Source organism: Melitaea cinxia, chromosome 5, assembly GCF_905220565.1.
Source record: "Melitaea cinxia chromosome 5, ilMelCinx1.1, whole genome shotgun sequence".
Classification (NCBI taxonomy): Eukaryota; Metazoa; Arthropoda; class Insecta; order Lepidoptera; family Nymphalidae; genus Melitaea; species Melitaea cinxia.
The window spans coordinates 834,383-860,355 of NC_059398.1; the positions used below are offsets into that span (position 1 = coordinate 834,383).

General features: G+C 38.3%; 1 protein-coding gene and 1 long non-coding RNA gene across 2 annotated transcripts in view; both read left to right on the forward strand.

Moving 5' to 3' along the window:
- Positions 1–8,191, forward strand: part of LOC123653382 (nuclear receptor-binding protein homolog) — a 110,208-nt gene extending 102,017 nt beyond the window's left edge. The window contains exons 7-9 of the mRNA XM_045589371.1: positions 5,235–5,385; positions 5,898–6,207; positions 8,057–8,191. Coding sequence (XP_045445327.1) covers positions 5,235–5,385; positions 5,898–6,207; positions 8,057–8,149 — 554 coding nt within the window. The 3' untranslated portion in view covers positions 8,150–8,191. The remainder of the gene's footprint in view (positions 1–5,234; positions 5,386–5,897; positions 6,208–8,056) is intronic.
- Positions 8,192–8,488: 297 nt separating this feature from the next.
- On the forward strand, positions 8,489–10,885 carry LOC123653933. Its single transcript, XR_006743157.1, has 2 exons — positions 8,489–8,645; positions 10,495–10,885. It is a non-coding gene; the product is annotated as an uncharacterized LOC123653933 (long non-coding RNA).
- The last annotated feature ends 15,088 nt before the right edge of the window (positions 10,886–25,973 follow it).

The following is a 25,973-nucleotide window of genomic DNA, read 5'->3' on the forward strand; positions in this document are numbered from 1 at the left end:
AAACACTAAGCACTCACAATGTCCTCAGTCGTAGCCAATGTCGTAGGTTTCGCTGGTACCACTCTTGATCACTAGTTTTCACTCTTGAAGTCGCCTCGAAGATCGCTCAAACTGAACTGTACTCGCTCGCCTCGCTGCGGCTATTTATATCGGCCGAGACGAGGCCCAGACCATTCTGGAAAGTTCGCGCATGTACCCGGTTTTCGAGACTATACTTCTATATAGTTCCACAGTTGCTCCTCTAACGCCATCTAGTATTGAGTAGAGAGTTTCATGCGGTCTCTGTCTTTGCGTGGTTTCAATGGTTGCCGCTAGATGGCGCTAGTTTCTTTGTGTCCGTAACACTACTCCCCTCTTAGAGATGCTCGTCCCGAGCATCGTTGTTACTGCCATGGTAACGCGCCAGACGGTCTATGTGTACCACTTTGAATGTCCCTCTTGGTTGCTTTTGAATCCTGTAAGTCACATCATTCAGTCGGGTAACCACTTTGTATGGACCGTCCCACTTGGTCTGCAACTTTGGCGATTTCCCTTTCCGGCGGGTTGGGTTATGCAGCCACACCAGTGACCCTTCCTTGAAGCCGCTCGTGTTCGATTTCCGGTCGTATCGGGTTTTCATGTTCTCACTTGACTGTAAACCATTTTCCCGAACCAAGGCGTGTATATAGCGCATTTTTTCCCTTAAATCGCTGACATAGTCTTGTACGGTATTTGGTTCCTCCGGTGATCCTCCAGTCTACTGGTATTCGTAATTCTCTACCGTAATTGACATACGCCGGGGTAGCTTTTATGCTCTCATGCTCGGCGGTTCGGTACGACAGAAGGAAGAGCGGTATATACTTGTCCCAATCTTTTTGTTTGTCGTCTACCAATTTCGCTAAATGCCTCTCAAGGGTCTGGTTAAATCTCTCAACCATTCCATCAGACTGTGGACGGTACGCGGTGGTCCTCGTCTTATGCATGCCCAAAATTCTGCACACTTCCTGGAATACTTGCGATTCGAAGTTCCTGCCCTGATCAGAATGGATTTCTAGAGGCACACCAAAGCGACATATCACTTCTTCGACTAACTTAGAAGCGACTGTTGTAGCTTCTTGGTTTGGTATGGCGAACACTTCGGGCCATTTGGTGAAGTAGTCCATGACGACCATAAAATACTTGTTTCCTGATTCCGTTACGGGAAATGGCCCCGCTACGTCAACTGCAATTCGTTCCCACGGTGCACCGACGTTATACAACCGCAGGTTCCCACGGCTCCTGGTCTGAGGTTCTTTTACAGCAGCGCAAGTAGTACATTTGCGGCACCAATCCTGTACATCATCTCGACAATGCAACCAGTAGAATCGTTCTCGCACTTTTGTTAACGTCCTCTTGACACCTAGATGACCTCCTGATACGCCATCATGTATTTCACGGAGAACATCTGGTACTCTCGTTCTTGGGACAATTATCTGAAGGTGGAACTCTCTGCCGTTAGTCTTCTCCCATTTCCGGTAGAGTATTCCGTTTTGAAGTATCAGACTGTCCCATTGAGCCCAGTACGCCTTAGTGACAGCGCCAGTGGGTGGAACCTCACTCCAGATTGGTTTTACGTCACCCCGTTTCTTCCATGTGATGATGTGCCGAAGGTCGTCATCTCTTTCTTGAGCCTCCCTCATAGCATCACTCTCCCAGATACCCAAAGGACTTGTTCTTGTTAGCTTTAATGCTACTTCATTAGAATCCTGCTTAACACAATGTTTGCAGACTTCCGAACACTGCCTTCGTGAGAGTGCGTCGGCATTCCCATACAACTTCCCGCTGCGGTGTTTCGTTTTGAAGTCATACTCCTGATCCCGGGCAGGAGGCGAAGCCCTTTGCTTCTTCAGCTCCTCTATTTGTTCCTCTATCCTTTTCATCCGTGCTATCTGGGTCTTCTTCTGCGGACAGTTGAGCTGAAGATGGCCCCTCTCGCCACACTTGTAGCACATGACTCCAGAACTTTTCTTCGTAGGAGCCTTAACTACCTTGACTTCCTCAGAAACCTCGCGGATCTTATGCCGTATGTCATGGCGAACAGCCTCGACCTCCAAAGCATGCGCCAATGCTTCCTTTAACGATGTATGGTGACGAAGCCTCACTGCAGCTCTGACCTCCAGGTCTTTGATTCCGTCGACAAATGCTTGAACAATATTCGTGTTTACCATCTTGGTGTCTGCTCCTGGGTGTGACTTCCTAACGAGTTTTTCGATTTCCAACGCCCATTGTTGTAGTCCTTCTCCTGGGCGTTGAACTCTGTCACGCAGTTGGGCACGGAACACGTGCTCCAGATGTCGATCCCCGTATCGGGATTCAAGTGCCTCCATCAAGTCTTGGAACCCGTTTTCCGTATGTGGCAGTGCTTCCAGAACCGACAAAGCTTGCCCCCTGAGCGCAACAGTGAGAGCGGTTAGGCATTGTTCTTCCGTCCATCCGTTGGCAGTAGCAACAGTCTGGAATTGTCGACGATAAGCGTTCCACGAAGTAGTGCCGTCGTATGGAGGCACTTTCACTTTTGCTCCTTGCCCCACTCCGGTAGTTCCACTAGACATCGCAATTCTCATGGTTTCAAGGCTTACTACTCTCTTCTGTAGTTCAGCGAGGCCGGTTTTCACATTTTCAAGATCCAATCCTAACCCGGTAACTCGTTCTTCCACTACGTCGACATCTTTTCGAAGCTTAGTCACCGCGTCACTAACATCTTTTACAGCCCAAAGCGTTTTCTCTTGGAGCTCTTTTTGTTGCTCTTGTAATTCTTGCAATTTGAAACTTGTTTGCTCTTGTGATTCTTGCAAAACACTACGAATTTCAACCCTTTGCTGCTCTTGTGATTCTTGCAAAGCACGAATTTCAGCCCTTTGCAGCTCCATTAATTTAATTAAATTTCCTAATTGAAGAGCCACTTGAGAGTCTGTAGAAGCTACGGTGTCGCTGGTGGACGTGGTAAGGTAGGCGGATCCAGTGGGCGGAGCTTGAGACAAAGTGGGCGGGGCCTGAGCCTGAGTGGGCGGGGCCTGAGCCCGAGTGGGCGGGGCCTGAGCCCGAGTGGGCGGGGCCTGAGCCCGAGTGGGCGGGGCCTGAGCCTGAGTGGGCGGGGCCTGAGCCCGAGTGGGCGGGGCCTGAGCCCGAGTGGGCGGGGCCAGGGGGGCGTGGTCAGTGGGCGGGGCATGGTAGATGGGGTCAGTGGGCGGGGCTTGGTCCATGGTGGGCGGAGCTTGGTCCCCAGTAGGTGTGGCCTCCGCAGCTCGTTGTGCCCTTGTCCTGACGCCCTTGAAGTCCTTGGAGTCTTCTCTCGGAGTCAATGGCATCTCCAAATCTCACTTCCGACACCAGTTGTTACGTGTTAGGGTTCGAAGGATTTGGAGAGAAAGACCTGCTGACTCTTTTCAAGACTTTATTCACTAGCACTAGGTCCAACACAAAGCACTAGGTTCAAACACTAAGCACTCACAATGTCCTCAGTCGTAGCCAATGTCGTAGGTTTCGCTGGTACCACTCTTGATCACTAGTTTTCACTCTTGAAGTCGCCTCGAAGATCGCTCAAACTGAACTGTACTCGCTCGCCTCGCTGCGGCTATTTATATCGGCCGAGACGAGGCCCAGACCATTCTGGAAAGTTCGCGCATGTACCCGGTTTTCGAGACTATACTTCTATATAGTTCCACAGTTGCTCCTCTAACGCCATCTAGTATTGAGTAGAGAGTTTCATGCGGTCTCTGTCTTTGCGTGGTTTCAATGGTTGCCGCTAGATGGCGCTAGTTTCTTTGTGTCCGTAACAATATAAAGCCTTAATATAATGAGGTAAATCATAAATGTGAATTAAATGTTCTATTATATGTTTGCATAAAAGGTTTCAATATAATATGCACGATTTTATTTTTGTGTACCCACACATTAGGAATTCTAAACATTTTTGAATATCATATCAAAAATTGACCGCTCCAGCGGGATTCGAACCCGCGTCTCCGACTGACCGTGTCGGCGCTCTAGCCAATTAAGCTATGGAACGATGTGCCCGCCAGAGCGAAATTCTCGATATGATGATTTCTATTTTCGGTTTAAGCGAACCGTGGCGCCGTCTATAGTGAGTTCTTTACAGAGACCCGTAACTATTCAAAGTTTCATATTACAATGAAAATCTTTGACAGGAGACGACACCATGCTATTTTTAATATGCACGATTTTATTTTTGTGTACCCACACAGTAGGAATTCTAAACATTTTTGAATATCATATCAAAAATTGACCGCTCCAGCGGGATTCGAACCCGCGTCTCCGACTGACCGTGTCGGCGCTCTAGCCAATTAAGCTATGGAACGATGTGCCCGCCAGAGCGAAATTCTTGATATGATGATTTCTATTTTGAATAGTTACGGGTCTCTGTAAAGAACTCACTATAGACGGCGCCACGGTTCGCTTAAACCGAAAATAGAAATCATCATATCGAGAATTTCGCTCTGGCGGGCACATCGTTCCATAGCTTAATTGGCTAGAGCGCCGACACGGTCAGTCGGAGACGCGGGTTCGAATCCCGCTGGAGCGGTCAATTTTTTATATGATATTCAAAAATGTTTAGGTTTCAATATAGCTGAACTACGGACCATTATATAAAGCACACTATGTCTTATGAACAAAGTCAAACAAGTCACCAAGTATGAAGAATTCTGAACATGAAAACTAATATTTAATATTACTACCAAAGTAGGTCATTACTTTGATTCTAGTGTATAATTTATCCCATGGCTTTTGATAAGTCATCTATTATTCGTCAAAGCAATTGAAAATGTTATCCTTTGTACGTGACGTTTCATTTCTTTTGAACAGACGTAATTGTAAGGACAGGGGAATAGGAGATGTTTCTTGTACAATTTTTTTTTACGTCATAGTAGTGAGATAGAATCATCAATTTATTATTCTGTTCTTTAAGGGCAAAAAATCTGTTTCTAAGTAGTAAAACTTTCAGAAAAAATTGCCATTTTGCAGAGGTTTCCTAATCTGACAAACCCTTTTTAGAAGATTGCTGACCTTTATAACATTTAATGTCGCGTTAAATCTTTTAATGTCTTGTTCTAATAACAGTGAAGGTCAGGATGACGATAATGTCAAACTTTTATAAATTCCTGATACTTACCTGAAAGGAATATATGATATAATAAAATGACTTTTTTTTACTTAATTATTTTTGGAATTTTTATTTTATGATTTATTCTTTGTAGCGAATATATCGGAGACGATAACGGATGAGGTTTGCGGCGGTTCGGGCGGCGCGGCGCTGGCCTGGTGTGAGCGGGGGGGGCAGCGACACGAAATCTCAGCCAAGGATTTACCGCATGCGGAAAAACTGGAAAAATTCGTCGAAGACGTCAAGTGAGTGACTCGTTTACCTTAGCGTTACCGTACTAATACAGAGGGTTTTAGTTGTCTTAATCTGGTTTAAAGTTTTGATGAAGTGACATTGTTATGAGTAACTTGGACTTGTTAGATTTTAATTCAGTCGTCATTAATATCCGACTTATGGAATATAATAGGGACGGGGTTGTGTTTTTTTTTATGTCACTAGGTCGGTAAAAAAGCGTACGGCTCACCTGATGGTAAGCGATTACCGTAGCTTAGACACATGCAACACCAGAAGTATCGCAAGCGCGTTGGTGACCCAATTCCCAATCCCAGGAGCTCTGGTCACCTTACTCACCAAGCTCTGGTCACCTTACTCACCAACAGGAACACAATACTGCTTGAAAACAGTATGATTTAGCTGTGATCTTCTGTAAGGTCGAGGTACTACCCCAGTCGGGCTGCTCCATATATTGAGCAGGAAATTCGTGCTGTGCCCTGCCTCAGTTGTGCTCACACGTTACGAGACGCCGTAACCGCCGCAGGTACGGCATCTACCCGCTGACGGCGTACGGCGGCGCGCGGCGCGCGGCGTCCCCGAGCGAGCGCGCGCGCGCCGCCGAGAGCGCGCCCGCGCCGCCCGCGCCGCGCCGCGGCCGCGACCGCGAGTGGCGCCGCGTCGTCACCGTCATGTGCAGCCTGGCGCCCGCGCCCGCGCCCGCGCCCGAGCGCACGCTCACCGTGCTGCTGCGCATGGACGACAAGATGAACCGCCAGCTCACGTGCGCCGTGTCGCGCCGGGACTCGGCGCCCGCGCTGGCCGCCGAGCTGGTGGCGCTGGGCTTCATACACGAGGTGAGCGCGCACACACACACACACACACGCGACCGCGAGTGGCGCCGCGTCGTCACCGTCATGTGCAGCCTGGCGCCCGCGACTTCCTTAAGACTGTTGATACTTTGTGACATTCCTCACGTATGCAGAATCACCTTATGAAGAATTTAAAAAATTTATTTCACTCTAAAAGTTAAGAGCCATTTCACAAAAATCGGTAACAAAGCGCGAAATTGTAATATTTTGACCTCGTTAATCTCAGTGTTGGATGCAATAATATAATTTATATTCTTGAAATATAATAGAGCAACCTTTGTTGTAATCGATTGTCAGATCAGAATTTTGATTTATATTATGTGTATAAATTATTAACGTTTTCATCAGCCTCCTCTCTGGGTAAACGGTCGCAATGTATACTTTGAAGTCCTACTTTTCAATAACCTCTACGTTGAAACCATTTTAAAAAAATGTCGTAATATATGGAATATAATTTTGTTGAGGACTATCACAGATTTTTATTCCATTTGTATATCTATTAAACGATAAAAAATATTAAAGTTACGAATATTTTCCAAATAAGTACAATTTTAAAAGCGATATTTTTCGTAAAAAACTAAAAAAATTTAACGAACAATCTTCATCAAAATAAACTTACATCATTAAGGAATACAAAAAAAATAATTAAAAGATGTAATCATTTTTAATCCATTTTATATTAAATAATAAAAAGATAATATATATTACCACGATAATATATATATTACCACGTGCTGTGTGGTTACGGCACTAAAGAATTTAGCCACCCCCTCTCTTCCCATTGGTGTCGTAAGAGGCGACTAAGGGATAACAAGGTTCCACAACCATCTTGGAACTTAAGAAGCCGACCGATGGCGGGATAACCATCCAGCTACTGGCTTTGAAATACACAGGCCGAAGACGGGCAGCAGCGTTTTTGGTGCGACAAAGCCAGTACTGCGGTCACCAACCCGCCTGCCCAGCGTGGTGACTATGGGCAAAACACATGAGTTCACGTTATTTTTGACGTAAACTTGTGGAGGCCTATGTCCAGCAGTGGACTGTATAGGCTGTAATGATGATAATGATGATATATTACCACGCATCAAGCCCGGTAAATCAATCGAGCGCTAGCGCTCTTAGAGGTAAGGTCCACGCCAAATTCTGCGCAGCCGTATCTTTCGCTCACACGCGCCAAGCGCCTGTTGTTATAGCGGATAAACCGCATTTGATACTTTGATAATAAAATGTAAATACAATAAACATATTACGACAATGACTGTAAAATAATATAATGATAATTTCTATAAAAAAAATGTATAATTTAATTTTCTTTTCTCACATTATCAATACAAATAGGCATTTCAATCTGTTTGTCTTGTTATTTGTTAATTAATGTGTTTGTCGGTGTCGATGTCATAAAATGCTATTTTATTCATATCGTAAATATTAGATTTATTCGTAAACTGAAAAAACTAAATCAATTTAAAAATGTTTCATAAAATTGATTTTTTATTTTTATTTTAAATTTATTGACTGTTTGTTCTGACTGTTATAACATACTTGAAATTTTTAACAAATAATTATGTAAAAAACATTTCATACCATAGTTATTAATTTTTATTATACATTAGAAAATGATCACGATGGTCTTTTCATTGTCACACTATTCTTACTAGCATAAAGATCGCGCGGCTCGTACGACTCGCGCGATGCGACCGAATTTATCTAAACTTGCAGAGCGTAAAATTGTGAAATGGCTCTTAACCACGAATCAAAATTTAAAAGCGAGTCACATCTACAACTTATTATTATTATTACACGTCTTATCCCATTTTTTCTAATCTGTTTCCAGGCCGACCGCGAAAGGATTTGCTGCCTAATGGAGGAATCGCTCCGCAACTGCTTCGGACAAGTACCGCGCGCGCCGCAACACGTCGCCAGCTAGTAACACACACTGAAAAGTCCGCCGACCCACTGTACGTGAACTGTGAACACAGTATGATTTAGCTGTGATCTTCTGTAAGGTCGAGGTACTACCCCAGTCGGGCTGCTCCATATATTGAGCAGGAAATTCGTGCTGTGCCCTGCCTCAGTTGTGCTCACACGTTACGAGACGCCGTAACCGCCGCAGGTACGGCATCTACCCGCTGACGGCGTACGGCGGCGCGCGGCGCGCGGCGTCCCCGAGCGAGCGCGCGCGCGCCGCCGAGAGCGCGCCCGCGCCGCCCGCGCCGCGCCGCGGCCGCGACCGCGAGTGGCGCCGCGTCGTCACCGTCATGTGCAGCCTGGCGCCCGCGCCCGCGCCCGCGCCCGAGCGCACGCTCACCGTGCTGCTGCGCATGGACGACAAGATGAACCGCCAGCTCACGTGCGCCGTGTCGCGCCGGGACTCGGCGCCCGCGCTGGCCGCCGAGCTGGTGGCGCTGGGCTTCATACACGAGGTGAGCGCGCACACACACACACACACACGCGACCGCGAGTGGCGCCGCGTCGTCACCGTCATGTGCAGCCTGGCGCCCGCGACTTCCTTAAGACTGTTGATACTTTGTGACATTCCTCACGTATGCAGAATCACCTTATGAAGAATTTAAAAAATTTATTTCACTCTAAAAGTTAAGAGCCATTTCACAAAAATCGGTAACAAAGCGCGAAATTGTAATATTTTGACCTCGTTAATCTCAGTGTTGGATGCAATAATATAATTTATATTCTTGAAATATAATAGAGCAACCTTTGTTGTAATCGATTGTCAGATCAGAATTTTGATTTATATTATGTGTATAAATTATTAACGTTTTCATCAGCCTCCTCTCTGGGTAAACGGTCGCAATGTATACTTTGAAGTCCTACTTTTCAATAACCTCTACGTTGAAACCATTTTAAAAAAATGTCGTAATATATGGAATATAATTTTGTTGAGGACTATCACAGATTTTTATTCCATTTGTATATCTATTAAACGATAAAAAATATTAAAGTTACGAATATTTTCCAAATAAGTACAATTTTAAAAGCGATATTTTTCGTAAAAAACTAAAAAAATTTAACGAACAATCTTCATCAAAATAAACTTACATCATTAAGGAATACAAAAAAAATAATTAAAAGATGTAATCATTTTTAATCCATTTTATATTAAATAATAAAAAGATAATATATATTACCACGATAATATATATATTACCACGTGCTGTGTGGTTACGGCACTAAAGAATTTAGCCACCCCCTCTCTTCCCATTGGTGTCGTAAGAGGCGACTAAGGGATAACAAGGTTCCACAACCATCTTGGAACTTAAGAAGCCGACCGATGGCGGGATAACCATCCAGCTACTGGCTTTGAAATACACAGGCCGAAGACGGGCAGCAGCGTTTTTGGTGCGACAAAGCCAGTACTGCGGTCACCAACCCGCCTGCCCAGCGTGGTGACTATGGGCAAAACACATGAGTTCACGTTATTTTTGACGTAAACTTGTGGAGGCCTATGTCCAGCAGTGGACTGTATAGGCTGTAATGATGATAATGATGATATATTACCACGCATCAAGCCCGGTAAATCAATCGAGCGCTAGCGCTCTTAGAGGTAAGGTCCACGCCAAATTCTGCGCAGCCGTATCTTTCGCTCACACGCGCCAAGCGCCTGTTGTTATAGCGGATAAACCGCATTTGATACTTTGATAATAAAATGTAAATACAATAAACATATTACGACAATGACTGTAAAATAATATAATGATAATTTCTATAAAAAAAATGTATAATTTAATTTTCTTTTCTCACATTATCAATACAAATAGGCATTTCAATCTGTTTGTCTTGTTATTTGTTAATTAATGTGTTTGTCGGTGTCGATGTCATAAAATGCTATTTTATTCATATCGTAAATATTAGATTTATTCGTAAACTGAAAAAACTAAATCAATTTAAAAATGTTTCATAAAATTGATTTTTTATTTTTATTTTAAATTTATTGACTGTTTGTTCTGACTGTTATAACATACTTGAAATTTTTAACAAATAATTATGTAAAAAACATTTCATACCATAGTTATTAATTTTTATTATACATTAGAAAATGATCACGATGGTCTTTTCATTGTCACACTATTCTTACTAGCATAAAGATCGCGCGGCTCGTACGACTCGCGCGATGCGACCGAATTTATCTAAACTTGCAGAGCGTAAAATTGTGAAATGGCTCTTAACCACGAATCAAAATTTAAAAGCGAGTCACATCTACAACTTATTATTATTATTACACGTCTTATCCCATTTTTTCTAATCTGTTTCCAGGCCGACCGCGAAAGGATTTGCTGCCTAATGGAGGAATCGCTCCGCAACTGCTTCGGACAAGTACCGCGCGCGCCGCAACACGTCGCCAGCTAGTAACACACACTGAAAAGTCCGCCGACCCACTGTACGTGAACTGTGAACACCGCACGTGAGCCTTCAAATATATGTCCGCGAGTACTGTAGATCGAAATCTCGATAGTGTAGTATCGAAACGCGTATTTGTAGCTAAAAAGTAAAACTTAGACAAATATTTTAGAGATCATAAAATTTTGTATGTTGACTTGCGTAAATTATTAAGTCTATAATTTATATGAACTCTCGTTATGGGTAAGTTTTTAAATTTTGTTTTAAATTGGTACTAAACAAATACATATCTGTGTTGAACTTGTCAGTTACTGTATTATTTTTACACGTATGCTGTTTGTAAACTTACGGTTCAAATACGCTTCCCTGTGGAACACCAATAATTTTTTTCGTTTGTCTCACATCACCGTCACGTACGGCAAGCGTCTCGGGTCGGTCGGACGAAATAAACATACATACACTACACAATATTACTGATCGGATAGTATTTATAATATTACGTCGGGACTTGTCGCTGGCATTTAGATATTCTACGAATTTTAGATTTTACTATTAAAGGTCCCGGCGTCTAATGGCCTGTAGCATTTCTTTGAAATTCGGAACTTAGCTTTTAACGATGTTCTACCGAGGAGCTCCGCGCGCTCCGGTGTATTATAGTTTAGATTATACGCATATATTATTAAATAAAATTGTCTTATGAAAGAGATTTAATATCGAGAATATGTATTTTTGCATACGAATGATTTGTAATCGATTGGTCGAATCGATGATGTAAAATCGATTTCTTTTTGTTGATAGTTTTAGCTATTAACGCGTCGTGACCGGTAATGTTAAAAACTCGTTTACATTCTAAACTAATGTTTAAAACATAAATACGACGATTTTAACAAAGTCACGAGTCACGAGACGTTTTTATCGGAGGTATCGGAGTCTGTAAATGATGAGATCACTAATGTCTCGGGCGATGTACCGGGCGAGCTCTACGCACTACGCTGTTCCCCGTAGTGATGTCGCTTATCGAAACTAATACTTATATAGTTGTATGATACAGTTCTAAGGCTCTGCCCTTCCGCATAGCGGTCGCCCACCGTACATCGTCGTGTTTAATGCATTTCGCCTCCGTGAGACCTGTTTGCTAGTCGAAAATGAATCTAAATCCGAGTAACCACAACGTTATTTTGTATAAATTTGATACGCTTTTAACGGAAATTGTTAAAAATAACGTCACCCTAAGGAACATTGTGTAAATTGTAAAATAAAAAAAAGGGGGAAAATGTTCGAAACGGTTCGCAGTGGTTAGTTTGGACGTGAACGATCTAGTTATTTAGAATTTTTATGAATGTGTAAATGTAACAAATGATATTTAAAAAAATATTTAATGAAACGATAACATTATTATAATATATGTATAGTGAGGCTTCCTCTTAGAGCTTTATGGATATGGTTATGTAAGTATACGGAAATTTAAACATACTCACTAATGAAATAAGGTTGAAATTCGTACCGTGCTCGCGTTTCGTTCGACGTCCGGAACGTTGTTGTGAAATTTTTCATTATCTGAAATATTGTTCACTCGTAGCTTTACTTTAGTAAAAAAATTAGTTTATCGTTTGCAAATTAGGCCGTAATTTATTCGAAAATACTTATCAATACAAACGTAGATTTGGGCAAGTCATTAAACACTAGATCGTGGTAATTAAAAATAAAATGTTTTTTTTTTTTAATTTCACAACGGAAACGAACAACGCATAATCGATTGAACAAAAGAACTCTGAATACGTTCCGTTTCCGATCGAAGTCAATAGCGTGTGATTTTAGCAATAACATTGGTTAAGATCCATCCTCACCGATATTACTTTTTGTTGAGCAACAATTTGCAAATTTCTATACCAAAAACAAAAATCAGCAAAACTACACTAGTATAATATAGTTTAATTGGTGGCATTCGGTAAAAGTTACTGCAAAAATTGTAACTATTTGCAATTTTTGTAACAGTGTTAGCAATTGTATCGCGTTGAAGTTTCAACATTTGTTGTAAATCTTTGTTTTTTTTTTTTTTGCTTTGCAAAATATGCTCAACACGAAGTAATATCATATGATTTTACAAATATCGTCAATTCGATAACTGCATTTATACCGTTCCGTGTCGATGTCAGGTGCTAGCCGCGCGCCGCGTTCCTAATGTTATGTTTCGGTGTCGCCGGTCAGTTGCTGTCCGTTTTTGGAGTTAACATGTTGGGTGCTAGTTGCCCACCGGTGGGCTCTTATCGTTTTCCAAGTTGGGCTATATAGCTTACTTATACTTGGGCGTAGACTAATGTAACATTTTTCGAGTCATAACCTGGGCAAGTTCTAATATACTGTTTTGGTCAAATAAAGGTGCAAGATTTTTATTTGATCTCATGTTACGTTTCTACACATTATTCATTAAAAATGTAACGGATAAAATTATATAGAATTCCAAAGGAAAGGGTAAATTAGCCCCACCGGTGATATTAACAACACGGCACTAGGTGTGTTAACGATGTGGTGCCAAACGTAAGGTGCCAATTATGAATTGTTTTCAACGAAACGGTTTCATTTCTAGCTTCTACCCTCCGTTAATAAGTATAAATATTAACTAACGTCTGTCACTTGCTTATGAAATAGGATATGTTTTTCGTCGTTTTTAAATAATTCTTCCGTTTCGTTAAAATTTCCATATTTATTTCTCTTATTCAAATTATAATCGATTATCGTCGGAAAGAATACAAAAACGCGAAATCGTTTTCGGTCGTAATTAATTAATTAAATAGTCGATTACGATCCATATCCATGAATACATAATATAACAGTAGCGTATGGATTGCTTAGTGTAGTGTAAACGAAAGACTGGCTAATGTAACGAGATAGGTTCTATGTTGGGACATACACGCTCGCGTCTGGGATCGATTTAGTATAATTTTAGTTAATCCGTCAATTTCGAAAGAAAATATTTCTCAACTTGTCAAAAATATAATCAAAAAGTCGAAATACCATGATTTACACTATCGAACGCTTCGCAAAAAGTCTTCTCACATTGATTGAAGGATTTTTTGCAATAGTTAAATCAAAAACGATTTCAGTCGAACTGAAATATTAACGACACACAGTTTAATTGTTAATAGAAAAAATATATATTAGTAAATTAAAAATATACAATATGTATGTATAAATAAACATCGATCGCAGACGTTCGAACGAGTGTTCGGAAGGCAGGTATTGTAGCTAGTAAAGCGGCGTGCCCTTGTAAATATTCGCTTAGTCTTAACTAAAAGTAAAGTAAAATATAAACGATTATTACTATAATAGTTACGTAATGTACGTATTGCGAACTTGTAACGACGAGTCCGACTTTCGTTGCTTTAATATTTATTGGTTATCGACTTATTGTTCACTTATCACTTTCTATTTGTTTTTGTTTTTATTCGTGTCCCGTGCTGTTTTGATATCGATTAAATGAGTGCTATCGATCTTTTGGAGGACGATACATAGATAATATTTTATTACTGGAAAGCCAATAACTCTAAAAAGTCAGAAAAAAAAATCATTTGCATTGTCCGTCTTGAATTTGAAACTAAAAAAAAATTGCGCTTTTGATTTTTTTTTAATTTTTTTTTTTTTTTGTACACAGTGCCGAAGTACATTAATTATATCGATAATACATTGATATTTTTAAAAGTTAGCCTTCGTAAAATCTTTTTTACGTATTTAACTGTTGAAACAATGTTATTGGATTTTCAGAAACGCTACCTTACCCTTTACTATAGAATGCACGACACATCGATACAATTAAAAACACTTTTAACACAACCACAAGTATCAAGATCTCCAAACTCACCGATAGCTCAATCGATACAAATATTTATAATTTCCCGTTTGTTCAATTCGTAAACGTTACGCTATACCTTCGAAGTTTTACACTAACATAGGTACGTTATTATAGTCGTATGCTATCACAGAATAGGGTATTAGGTGGACCATCAAATTAGCGTCGATTTACGAAGAGTTCACATTTAACATTAATTATTATGGAGATGTTTTACGTGAGCGATGCGAAACGATGCGAAATATTGCGACATAATGCGACAGTAAGATATATGATAGCTTGATAAGTATTTGATATGTGCAAGGTTGCTATAATCATAAAACTATTCGTTTTGCTTACGAACAGTTAGAGTTGGAACGTGTCTTCGAAATTTAATAATTAATAATAGGAACGGGCTATAATCGATTCGCATCGTGTCGTATCGCAAAGCGTCGCTCACGTAAAACAGCGAATAACTTGCTTGTAGCGATCGTGAACAGCGACGGGAGTCCATATATAACTATATCGTATAACTATACACAACAATAGACTTTTAAATTATAAACGTTTTAAATGAATTTTTACACGAAATCACCTTCAGCAGTACCTGTTCCTGACTATGAGAAATATTTAATCGATTCATGTCTCGCTGTAGAGCGACCTCTAGCGGGACGTCAATGATACCGTATAGCCATTTCGCTTCTTATTCCTTTGACGGTCTATTACTTGCAATATTTAGAGATTTACTCGTGTACCTCTGGTTTTACCTGCCTTTTTTATTGTAATTTGTAATATAAACAATTTTTTTTTTTTGTTTTTAATATTTCATTTTATAAGTATTTATTTTTTAGCAAAATGGACACATAAGTCGACTTCAGTCATTTGTATATAATCTGAACTATTTTCTTTTTATCCAAAGATGTATGTGTTCATTTATATAAAAAAAATAAAAATGTCTTTTTGTTTTATTATATTTGATTATAATTTTTGTTTTATAATTATTGAAATTGTAACGTGAATATTTATTGGATCCAGATTGCATTTGCACTCGATTTTTTTCGTTTCCTCCATCGTATCGTAAGCTTCCGTACTGTATGTTATCGCCTAATATAATATGATATGCTCAAAACGACATAACCAATTACAGAAGATCGAATGATCGAGTGATGTTTGCGTATTATTATAAAATGAGAATGTCAATAAAGTGGTATTTTAAACGGCAATATTGTGTTTTAATTGCTTCAAATATAAAATAAACAATGAATTCCTAATCCTGGAAAGTTATCTTCAGATGTATTCCTGAACCTTCCTCCCTGTGTCCAAATAAGACGAAATATAATAATCCAACCTAAATCACCATCTAATATCAAGACGATTGATTTGTCACAAATGTAGTCTATAGTATAAAGCAATTTTTTTTGAATGTGTTGGTGTAATAAAACACCGACGGTCACGGGTTCAATTCCCGCACATAGTAGATATTTGTGTGTATACAAATATTTATTTCCGGTCTGATTATTAGCCCTTGTGGGTTCCCCCCTGCGTGCCTCGGAGTTCACGCTAAGCTGTCGGACCAGGTTACTATCACGTACACCTGATAGCGATCGTTACTCATAGTAGGGAATATATCCGCCAACCCGCATTGGAGCAGCGTGGTGGATTAAGCTCTGATCCTTCTCCTACGTGGGGAAAGAGGCCCATGCCCAGCAGTGGGAAAGGAGAATGGTAATATTGTAATATATATGTAATGGCTGCGATATAGATCTGCAAGAAAAGACAAACGAAATAAAGAATGGAAAAAGGTAGGTTTGTACTTCCTGTTAATATTCAAAATTAAACATTTTTTTTTCTTATATCATTTATTTCTCAACACTCGCACATAATCACAATGTAAACTCATCGAATAAAACAATCACACGATCACCTACTTGAACGTAATCTACAATAAATCACAAATTAACACCAATAGTATCTACAAATACAAATATTCTTTCAAAGATAAGCAAAATAAAGACAAAAATAAGGAAAATATATTAATTTACAAAAGGTTCAGCGGCCCCGGAAAGGTATTTTAAATTTGAGGCGTCAAATAAACGCTAGAGCGGTTATTATTGAAATTTGTTTTTTCAAAAACAATTGCAGCTACACTAATAAAACAACATATATTCTTTAGGAGAAATATTATATACTATGAGTATATAATTTTTTTTTCTATTTTACGATTTCATAGTTCACGCAATGGTAAAATCACAAAAAAATATATAATGTAGCTTACGATGTCTAGTATTACTTACAACAGATATTAATTACTATAACACTTACAAAAAAAAATTGTAACTTCTCATAACCATCCTCGGTATAGTACGAGATGTGGTATAAGGGATATACCTATACCCTCATATTGTGTTTTGTTTAATAATGTTGAATAAAAAAATACTCGCTCTAGCACCTATTTTATAAATTACCTCCAAACGCAACGAGATGAGATGCTGAAATTGTGCCAATAGTAAATTTGTATCTCCCCAACGTTGCCACATAAGTTAGTTTCAAAATGTCTTTCTGGGGCCGCTAGCCTTATCCTGTTAGACCCATTATTTCGACTAATAGAGTTATTAACAACCTTTGGGCAAAAAAATAAAAGAATAATTTAGAAAGAAGGTGTACCAATAAAAAGTAATATTCTAATTTTATGGTTACTATGAGTTTAATTTTATTTACAAACTAACGGAAAATTTTATTATGAGTTTTATAACAATTTACCCAAGTCCTAAACCGTCTTAATATCGATTAAATGGCCAATTATTTGCTGACAATGTAACTGCTTCTTATAATTATTACTATTTGTAATAAATACGTATACAAGAAATTTTAACAAGATACGAGTACATACACAACATACAAACACGATACTTTTTATGTGAAATTTTACAAATGTCTTAAACACTAATTAATTTTCAATTATTTTTCTCTAGATTTAGTTTACACTTTCCATTAAAAAAATTATAATTTTATTTATTCGTTAATAATTAATTTGAAAAAAATATCACTAAATGTCGTGTATTAATATTAAATTCTCGTGTCCGTGAAAATTTGTTTCAAGTTCTAAAGTTATTTAACTAGTAATAATTAAACATTAATACTATGTTATGTTACAAATGTTACAATCAGTTTCATAATCTGTATGTGTATGGCAGTGTAACAGGTTGAGGGACGGCTTGTTCTTTCTCTTCCTGTTCGGGCATGTAATATTGTAGCTCGTAGGACGGCGACAGTTCAACCGTCATGTTTTCATTATTCGGATCGTAGGCCGAATTTTTCGTCTTCACGTCGCTATTATAAAGCCCCCTCATGAACGCTCGCGATGAAGCGATATCTCGACCACTTTCCGTGTCTCTGTGTATAACGCTGTTATTAAACAAAATCGGAAAATCCGATTTGAAACGTTCGCTGTTTTGATTGAAATTGTCAACGAATCTCTGTAGGACGTCCTTGCGGAATTGGGTTTCGTAATCGTATTCATTGTCTATGTTTAGTTTTGGTTTATCCGTCACGTATGTATAGAGATCGGTCTTTGTGACGTCACGATTTGGAGCTTCTGTGTAAGGAACGTAATCGATATTTTTATCGTATTCGTTGTCCTTTGCCGCCTCGTTTACAAAATCTTTATATTGTCGTATAACATAGGAGTCTCTATCAAAAGTAACATCATCGTTGAGTAAAGTAAAATCAGTACGTGTCGTCTGTGGTGGCTGAGTTGGGTAGAAAGTTTTATCGAATTCTGGCTTTGACGTTATCACATAAGGTTTTAGTCTCTGATCGTTTTGTGGCGTGTATTGGATGGAATTAACTGGTGTTGTTGGTGCATCAAAGGTAACGGCTAATGCATTTTTCGGTGGTTCGATATTAGTAGTGTAAGAATTAACTTTTGCTTTGAAATCATTGTCGTGATCGTTGATGTTTACTTTTTGAGTAGTTAGTGGAGGGAAGTATTGTACGGTACCTTTTCTTTCTGGTGATATGGTAAACGATGATTTGTTGAATGGCCATGAGCGTTGAGTCAATAGTGGAGTAGAAACAGTGGTAGTAGGCACCGTTTTGGTTGAAGTAGAGAATTTCTTAATATCTATTTTAGCCAAATTTAAGTAATCAGTATCATCCTCATCGGTTGTATCATCATATTCAGGCATATTAAAGAAGTTTTTAAACTTATTAGTGGAATACGGGTTTCTAGCCTTGCCTCTTGTTTTATCATGACTTGAAGTTGTAGGTGAAGTAGCGTCTGTAGTTGAATTTCCTTCTGATGAAGTGCTATTCAGATTTTCCGTTATCGTTGGGGATTCTGCAGACGATGTAACAGAAGAGAGTGGTTGGTCTGTCGTAACATGTTCACCGGAGCTGCTATTTTCTTCGTAGTCAAAGTAAACAATATTCCCTAAAGAATCTGTTTTTTTCCGTTTAGATTTCCTCTTTTCAGCCATTTTCTGCAAACGTTCCTTTAAATCGGGTATGTCATTTTTACTATCCTTTTCTAATAAATTGTTCCATTCCGACTCTGTCTTGTTTTTCAAGACTTGAGTGAAAGGTTTTGAAGAATTCTTGGGTTTAAAAACAATTCCTAGTGAGCTAAGACTTTCGTTCCTCCAGCTGTTGTCGTCGGGGTCTCTAACAAACTGTTTTGGTGCTTGTACTTCAATTTTTTTCAAAGGCTTGTAGTTAGGATTCACTGTATACAAAGATATGTTTTTGATTTTGTCACTTGTTAAAGGTTTCACGCTGAGGTCATGGGAAGAATTAATTGCAGTAGAATTCAAGATTTGTATTGGAGGTGGAGGTAAAATTTTAGAATCAAATCGGCGAACAATATCTTCGCTCTCTTTTAATAACTTTTCTTTCAGGAGCTCTTCTTTAATTGCATCTTCATCCTAAAAATAAACAGAATATTCAAGTGTTTGTTAAGATATTCAAAATATACCTATTTTACGATTATTTGGTACACTAAATATCACCATAATAATTATTACTTTAAAAATTTTAATTTTTAAATTAACGATTCATAAGTGCTTTTGAAGCGAATTGAATAAAGTTATAATTTTGATTTTGATGAAATTACGGTTTTCTTCTTACCAGTTGACTTTGCGATTCAGCTTTGTTTTCAATTTTTTCTGCTGGAAAATAAGTATCACTATTTTCGATTTCAAACATTGCACGCATATTTTCTTTGGAATTTAAATTAGAAGTTTGTTCTGTAGGTACTGCTGGTGCTTTTGTTTCTTTCTCTGATAAATCTAAAAATCCTGCCCGTTTTGAAACAAAAGTGTCTAGCTTAGTCGAAGTCGAAATATCTGTAGATGTTATAATTTCAGTGACAGATGTACTTGTTTTCTCATCATCAGTTCCTAATACACGATCTTTTAAAGTTGAATGTAAAAGTTCATTCTTTAGTTGTTCTAATGATGGTATATCAGAAGTAACGGTATCCATGAGAGAAGTTCTCAATTGTTTCGTTTCCGCTTTTACCATCTCCTCTGTCTTGTGTGTTGCAATATCATCATCTGTTGTTGTAGTTGGTTGTCGTTTCCTTTCAATTGTTGTGTATTTTTTCCAATTAGGTAATGTCGTTGACTCATATTCGAAAACTGTTGTTGTTTCGGGTTCATCGTAATTAGTAGTTGTTTCGTGTTCATTAAACTCTACTTTCCTACTATTGGTTGTGACTTTAGAGTCGTTCTTATTAATCGTGTCCGATATCTCTTTGTTTTCTTCGGTTGTTTCATCTTGTATAACGCTTGTTGTTAGGGATTCTGCTGTCGTTTCAGACTGATTTGCTTGCGCAACATAAATTGAATTTGAACTTGTAACTTGGCTTTCTACACCACGGTTACTTCTGTTCACTTCATTTTTACTATGCTCTTGTTTTTCACTGGCATTCGTTAATAAGTCAGATTCAGTATTAATAGACCTTTTATGATCATTTTTTACATTTACTAAATCGCTTTTTTGAATGATGTCTCGATTGGACACACCGCGTGCGACGCGACGGAGCGTAAATGCTGTTCGTGTGTCAATAATTGACAACACAATAATCAAGCTTACGAATAACCTGAAACAGAATTTATTATTAATAGCATATCATCGTAAATAGATACATATCGACAGTCGTAACAGACTCGGTAGAAAAACTAATTTATTTGTTAAACGTTACTACATCGTAAAGCAATTATTACTGAATTAAAAGTTGCCTAATGCTTCTTAATAGTATAAGTTAAAAACGTGGAATCACGCACATATCAAGTAAAAAAATAAGATTTATTGTTAGCTTGTCGATCCAGGCACGCGTAACCTTCTGAACGATGAAAAATTCAGTAAGTCTTAACATACACCAACATATTATTAAAAAAAATATTAGAAATCTTTAAATGAATTAAAATATCATAAAGCGGAAATTATCGCATTTATCATTTGTAAGAAACTTGTATGATTTTAAATCTCTACCGGATGGGTGCATGCAAAATCGATATTGTTATTAAATTGTCTGAAAGTCCGTGCTATTATAAATCCTACCCTTGTTTATACAGTGATTTGTAAAAAGGTATTGTGTTGGATAGTTATGACAAGCGAGTGACGATACACATTGTTTTAATATTTAAAAACAAATTCTTTCAACGTTTTCTCATTGATCGAAACGATTACAATAGGTCGTGTGAAACACCAAAATCGGAGATAGGATTATATGAAGCGGCATAAAATTTTATTTTATTTGATATTCGTAATCAATCTATACTAATGTTGAAAAGCTGGAAAGTAGGTACTTTTTCGAACTGAAAAAATATTGTTGTGTTGAGTAACCCATTTACCGAGTGAGGCTAGGAGCTTGTTATATTGTTGGAAGTAGGACTAGGTGCTTTATTGTACTAAAAAAAGGATATAAGTAGGTACAGATAATTAATTGTTTGGTTAATGGCTATTTTTTCCCACAAATTAACGCGTGTAAGACTACGGGACAGCTTTTTTTATATATTATAAAACTCATCATCATCATTACAGCCTATATCAGTCCACTACTGGGCATAGGCCTCCACAAGTTCGCGCCAAAAATGGCGTGAACTCATGTGTGTTGCCCATTAGTCACCACGCTGGGCAGGCGCGTTGGTGACCGCAGTACTGGCTTTGTCGCACCGAAGACGCTGCTGCCCGTCTTCGGCCAGTGTATTTCAAAGCCAGCAGTTCGATGGTTATTCCTCGATCGGTCGGCTTTATAAGTTCCGAGGTGGTAGTAAAACTGTGTTATCCCTTAGTCGCCTCTTACGACACCCACGGGAAGAGAGGGGATGGCTATATTCTTTAATGCCGTTGCCACACAGCAATATTATAAAACTTAATATTTAATATACCTCAATCATAGCTTAAAATCAAACTGAAAATATACTTTTTTAGGTTGGTCCAGAAGCAATAATATTCATTGGTTTGTTTACAAGTCTATCCGGTCAGTTCCACTAGTTGGCGGTATCATAACTAGCTCGAAACGCAATGTTCACCGAAGAGATTCAGCAAGAAATTCTTTTAATAATTGAAATATAACATAAAGTTATTTGATACAAATATTCAAGATGTGCCGAATACAAAAAGCTAAAAAAGTATCGTATAGTAGTATATAGTATTTGTTAGTAAAAGTTCGAAAAAAAAATGTCTTATCGCTTCTCAATACCTAGCTTAATACAATCGTTACGATCAAAGATTACTTGTAATATACTTGTCGGCTGTCAAGAACAAATGCAATAAAAACACACTGACAATGACAACTCGTCGCAAATTATGAGGCCCGGATCGAACACGCGACAGTTCGTGCAAAGGCCAGTCGCGATGACCACTGCTTCAAAAGGTAGGTCGTCAATAGGTAGGTATGTTTTTTTACTTAAAAAATGTATTAACTCATATGACTATTTGTTCAAGAAAATGATGATTATTTATTTTATCTCATTACAGCCTACACGGTCCACCGCTGGACATAGGCCTCCACAAGTTTACGCCAAAAATAACGTGAACTCATGTGTTTTGCCCATAGTCACCACGCTGGGCAGGCGGGTTGGTGACCGCAGGGCTGGCTTTGTCGCACCGAAGACGCTGCTGCCTGTCTTCGGCCTGTGTATTTTAAAGCCAGCAGCAGTAATACATATATAAATATATAAATAAATGTTTATATTACACCCAGACTCGGGGTCCCACCCCGAGTCTGGGCCAGACTCGGGGTGGGAATCAAACCCACAACCCTTGGAGCAGAAAGTAGGATCACTACAAACTGCGCCAACAGGCTAATCTAGTAGTACTATTGTAAATAAACTGGTGACATTTCGCTGACTTTGATCTACAGATTGGTTTTGTACATTATCTCACGTATAACGCATACTCCAGCGTTTCTCCACACACGCGCGTAAAACTACCGAGTAGCACATTTTCTTCCGATCTTATTAGTAATATAAATAGTTATATATAAACATATTTATATTATATACATAATTGTTTTTGTTGTAAAATAAAACAAGGAAATGATATAGGTACATTATTACGAATAACTCAAAACTACACATAAACAAGCAGCAATCAAAAAAAAACAAAAGCAGTTCTTTTGAATGACAAAAGAATCGTCAAAATCGGTATTCTACATACCTATTCTAAAAAGTTACGAAGTAAAAGACATAAAAAAAAACTGACTTCAATTATATCGACAAGTAATACGACGTAGGTAGACGAAAAAGTAGTCAAGTAAATACGCGTTATCAAAGATTACTCCAAAAGTTGTAATCAGATCTCGATGAAATTTAAATGTGACATGATAAACATCGGCTTTCGATTAAATTAAAAATCATCAAAATCAGTAAACCCAGTAAAAAATTACGGCGATTTTCGAAGGTTTCCCTCGATTTCTCTGGGATCCCATCATCAGATCCTGGTTTCCTTATCATGATACCACACTTAGGATATCACCTTAACCTCCTCCTTTTTTGAAGTCGGTTAAAAAATATATATACAGTCGCATTGAGAACATCCTTTTTTTTTGAAGTCGTTAAAAATGTGATCGGCCTACTTATATGTCTGTACGTACCTACTTAAGAAGTATTTAGGAAAAAGTTATAAGAGCTATTGTACGTTATAGAGGTCTTAATGAGAGCTACAGAAACCAAAACAAGCATTTTAAGAACTTTTACGTGTCTTTTGTATTTGTTTCCGCATCACGTTAAATCTACTGCGTCACTGTGATTCTGGAAGGTCTAAATCAAAATCTAGCAAAGACTGTATCTTTCTCAAATCAAATGTAAGCAATTGTACTCAGACCGTAATGAAATTATTTTGTATACACACTTCTATTTCAACTGGTCGACTGCTGACAAAGAATTTGCCAAAATAACGGAATAATTATAACACAATTTGTAAAAATATTGATATCTCTACCTATAAACGTAACGCTATGACTTATGACCCACAACTACTCCAGAGTGATGTCGTCAAAAGACCTATGTCTTTTGACGACATCTAATTCGAATCCTAATTCGAAGTAGTGACATCATATATAATAAAATGCATTTGAACTTGGGTTTCCAAAAAAATGAATATTCCATTATAACAAATATCGACTAAATTAAAATATTAAAGTCATTTCATCAACAAAATTATATTTATCTATATCACTTACTTAACCATTGGTCTACCTATTGATTAAAAGGTTTTAAGAAAACTCGGATATACAATACAGATTTTACTCCAACTTCCAGACAAACAAACAAATTACCCCACACTATTCACCGTCATAATATTATTGTCGGTAATTTTAACTCAAATCTACAATAATTCGAAATCAAAGTGACTTTTCTTGAAAGTTCATAGAGAAAATGTTTTAAAATCTATACTAATAAATGGGGAGCCAGTTTTTGTTCGGTTATACTACGAAAACTACTGAACCGATTGGAATTATTTGCTAATAAATAAACAAATATAAAGAGATACATAACTCGTAGATCTATCTACCTAACTTTATACCTATTAGGTACCTCTAAAAATCGTAAATGATAAAATCGTAATATATTGCAAATTATAATAAACCGATAATTACGAATCAAGAAAAAAAAGGTGAACCATACCTTTGTGTAACAAACATTTGTAAAATATAAAAATACGACAGCCAAAAATTTATCAATCTGGAAATATTGATTTTCTGCAAATTAATACGGTTTTTGCTACGCCTCTCTAATCCAAAATCTCTAATATTGTGCTTTTTTATATAACTAGATTGATAAACAAGCGTACGGCCACCTAATGGATGGCGATTACGTAGCTTATAGACGTCTGCAACACCAGAAGCATCGCAAGCGCGTTGCCGACCCTATCCTCAATTCCGTCCAGAAGCTCTGGTCACCTTATTTTCACCAGGAACAGCACTGCTTGACAACAGTATTATTTAGCTGTGATTTTCTGTAAGGTCGAGGTACTACCCCAGTCAGGCTGCTCCATATATTCAGCAGAAAATTTCCTGCTGTGCCCTACCTCAGTTAATAACCGCTAACGCATCTCTAACAATTACGTGAAATCGAATTACTTTACCAAACTAGTTCATTACAGCTACAAGTAATAATAATTTCAAACATTGTTCTTGCACGTATTAAATCCGCCAGCCGTGCCGTAATTCGTTCGAATACATTTGCTGAAATTTGTAAACTTCACATGCTAATTTCGTGTAATAGTCATCGCTGTAACCGATTTGCTTAATTCTTTCATAATTCATGCAAACGAACGCGTATGACAGAGAACGTTCGTGTAACCAGAGTTACGGTAACGATAATAAAATAATAATTTAATCGAGCGCAACGACTCATCTTCAATAAATTTTCATAATTAATTGGAACTAACCGCATTTTGGACGTAAATAAGACGTTACGTTTGAAAACAACTTTTTTACTCGACGCGCTTGTGCATATAATTGTTTTCATAAATCGATAAATAATAAAATCGATTTAAGTCAGCCGAATCGTTTTTCATGCACTGATTGTCGCGAACGTACCTGGATATATTGCACAGTGACATCTTCATAGACACGTTGCGTTAGTGTATGTACATGTTGCACGCGCGCGCACCGTCGCTGTTGCCCGGCCACTACACCGATCGATACTGACCGATAGCCGATACTGGATTAGCACGAGTGTCGAACTTCCTTCCATTGCAACGAAATCGAACACTAAGCGAGCGAGACCAGCCTAGACTACACAAAGCCGGCGGCCTCGTTCCTCTTTCAGTTTCCATCCGACACTCGATATCCGAAAAAGATCTAACGAAATAAACTAGGAACTGGTAATTATATCAAACAATCGAAGAACGAAATGAGCGTGTAATAACGGTTGGATGGATGTTGTTTATTTCAACGTTAGTTTTATTAATACTAAAGTACCTACCTGTATGGTTGTTAAGGGTCCAAATGGAAGGCACGCTGAAGAAATGTTGAAATTTCATGGCCACAATATGTTTTTACAATTAATTACATGCAGTAGCCGCCCCCGAGAAATAAAACAAATTGTTTTCCTTT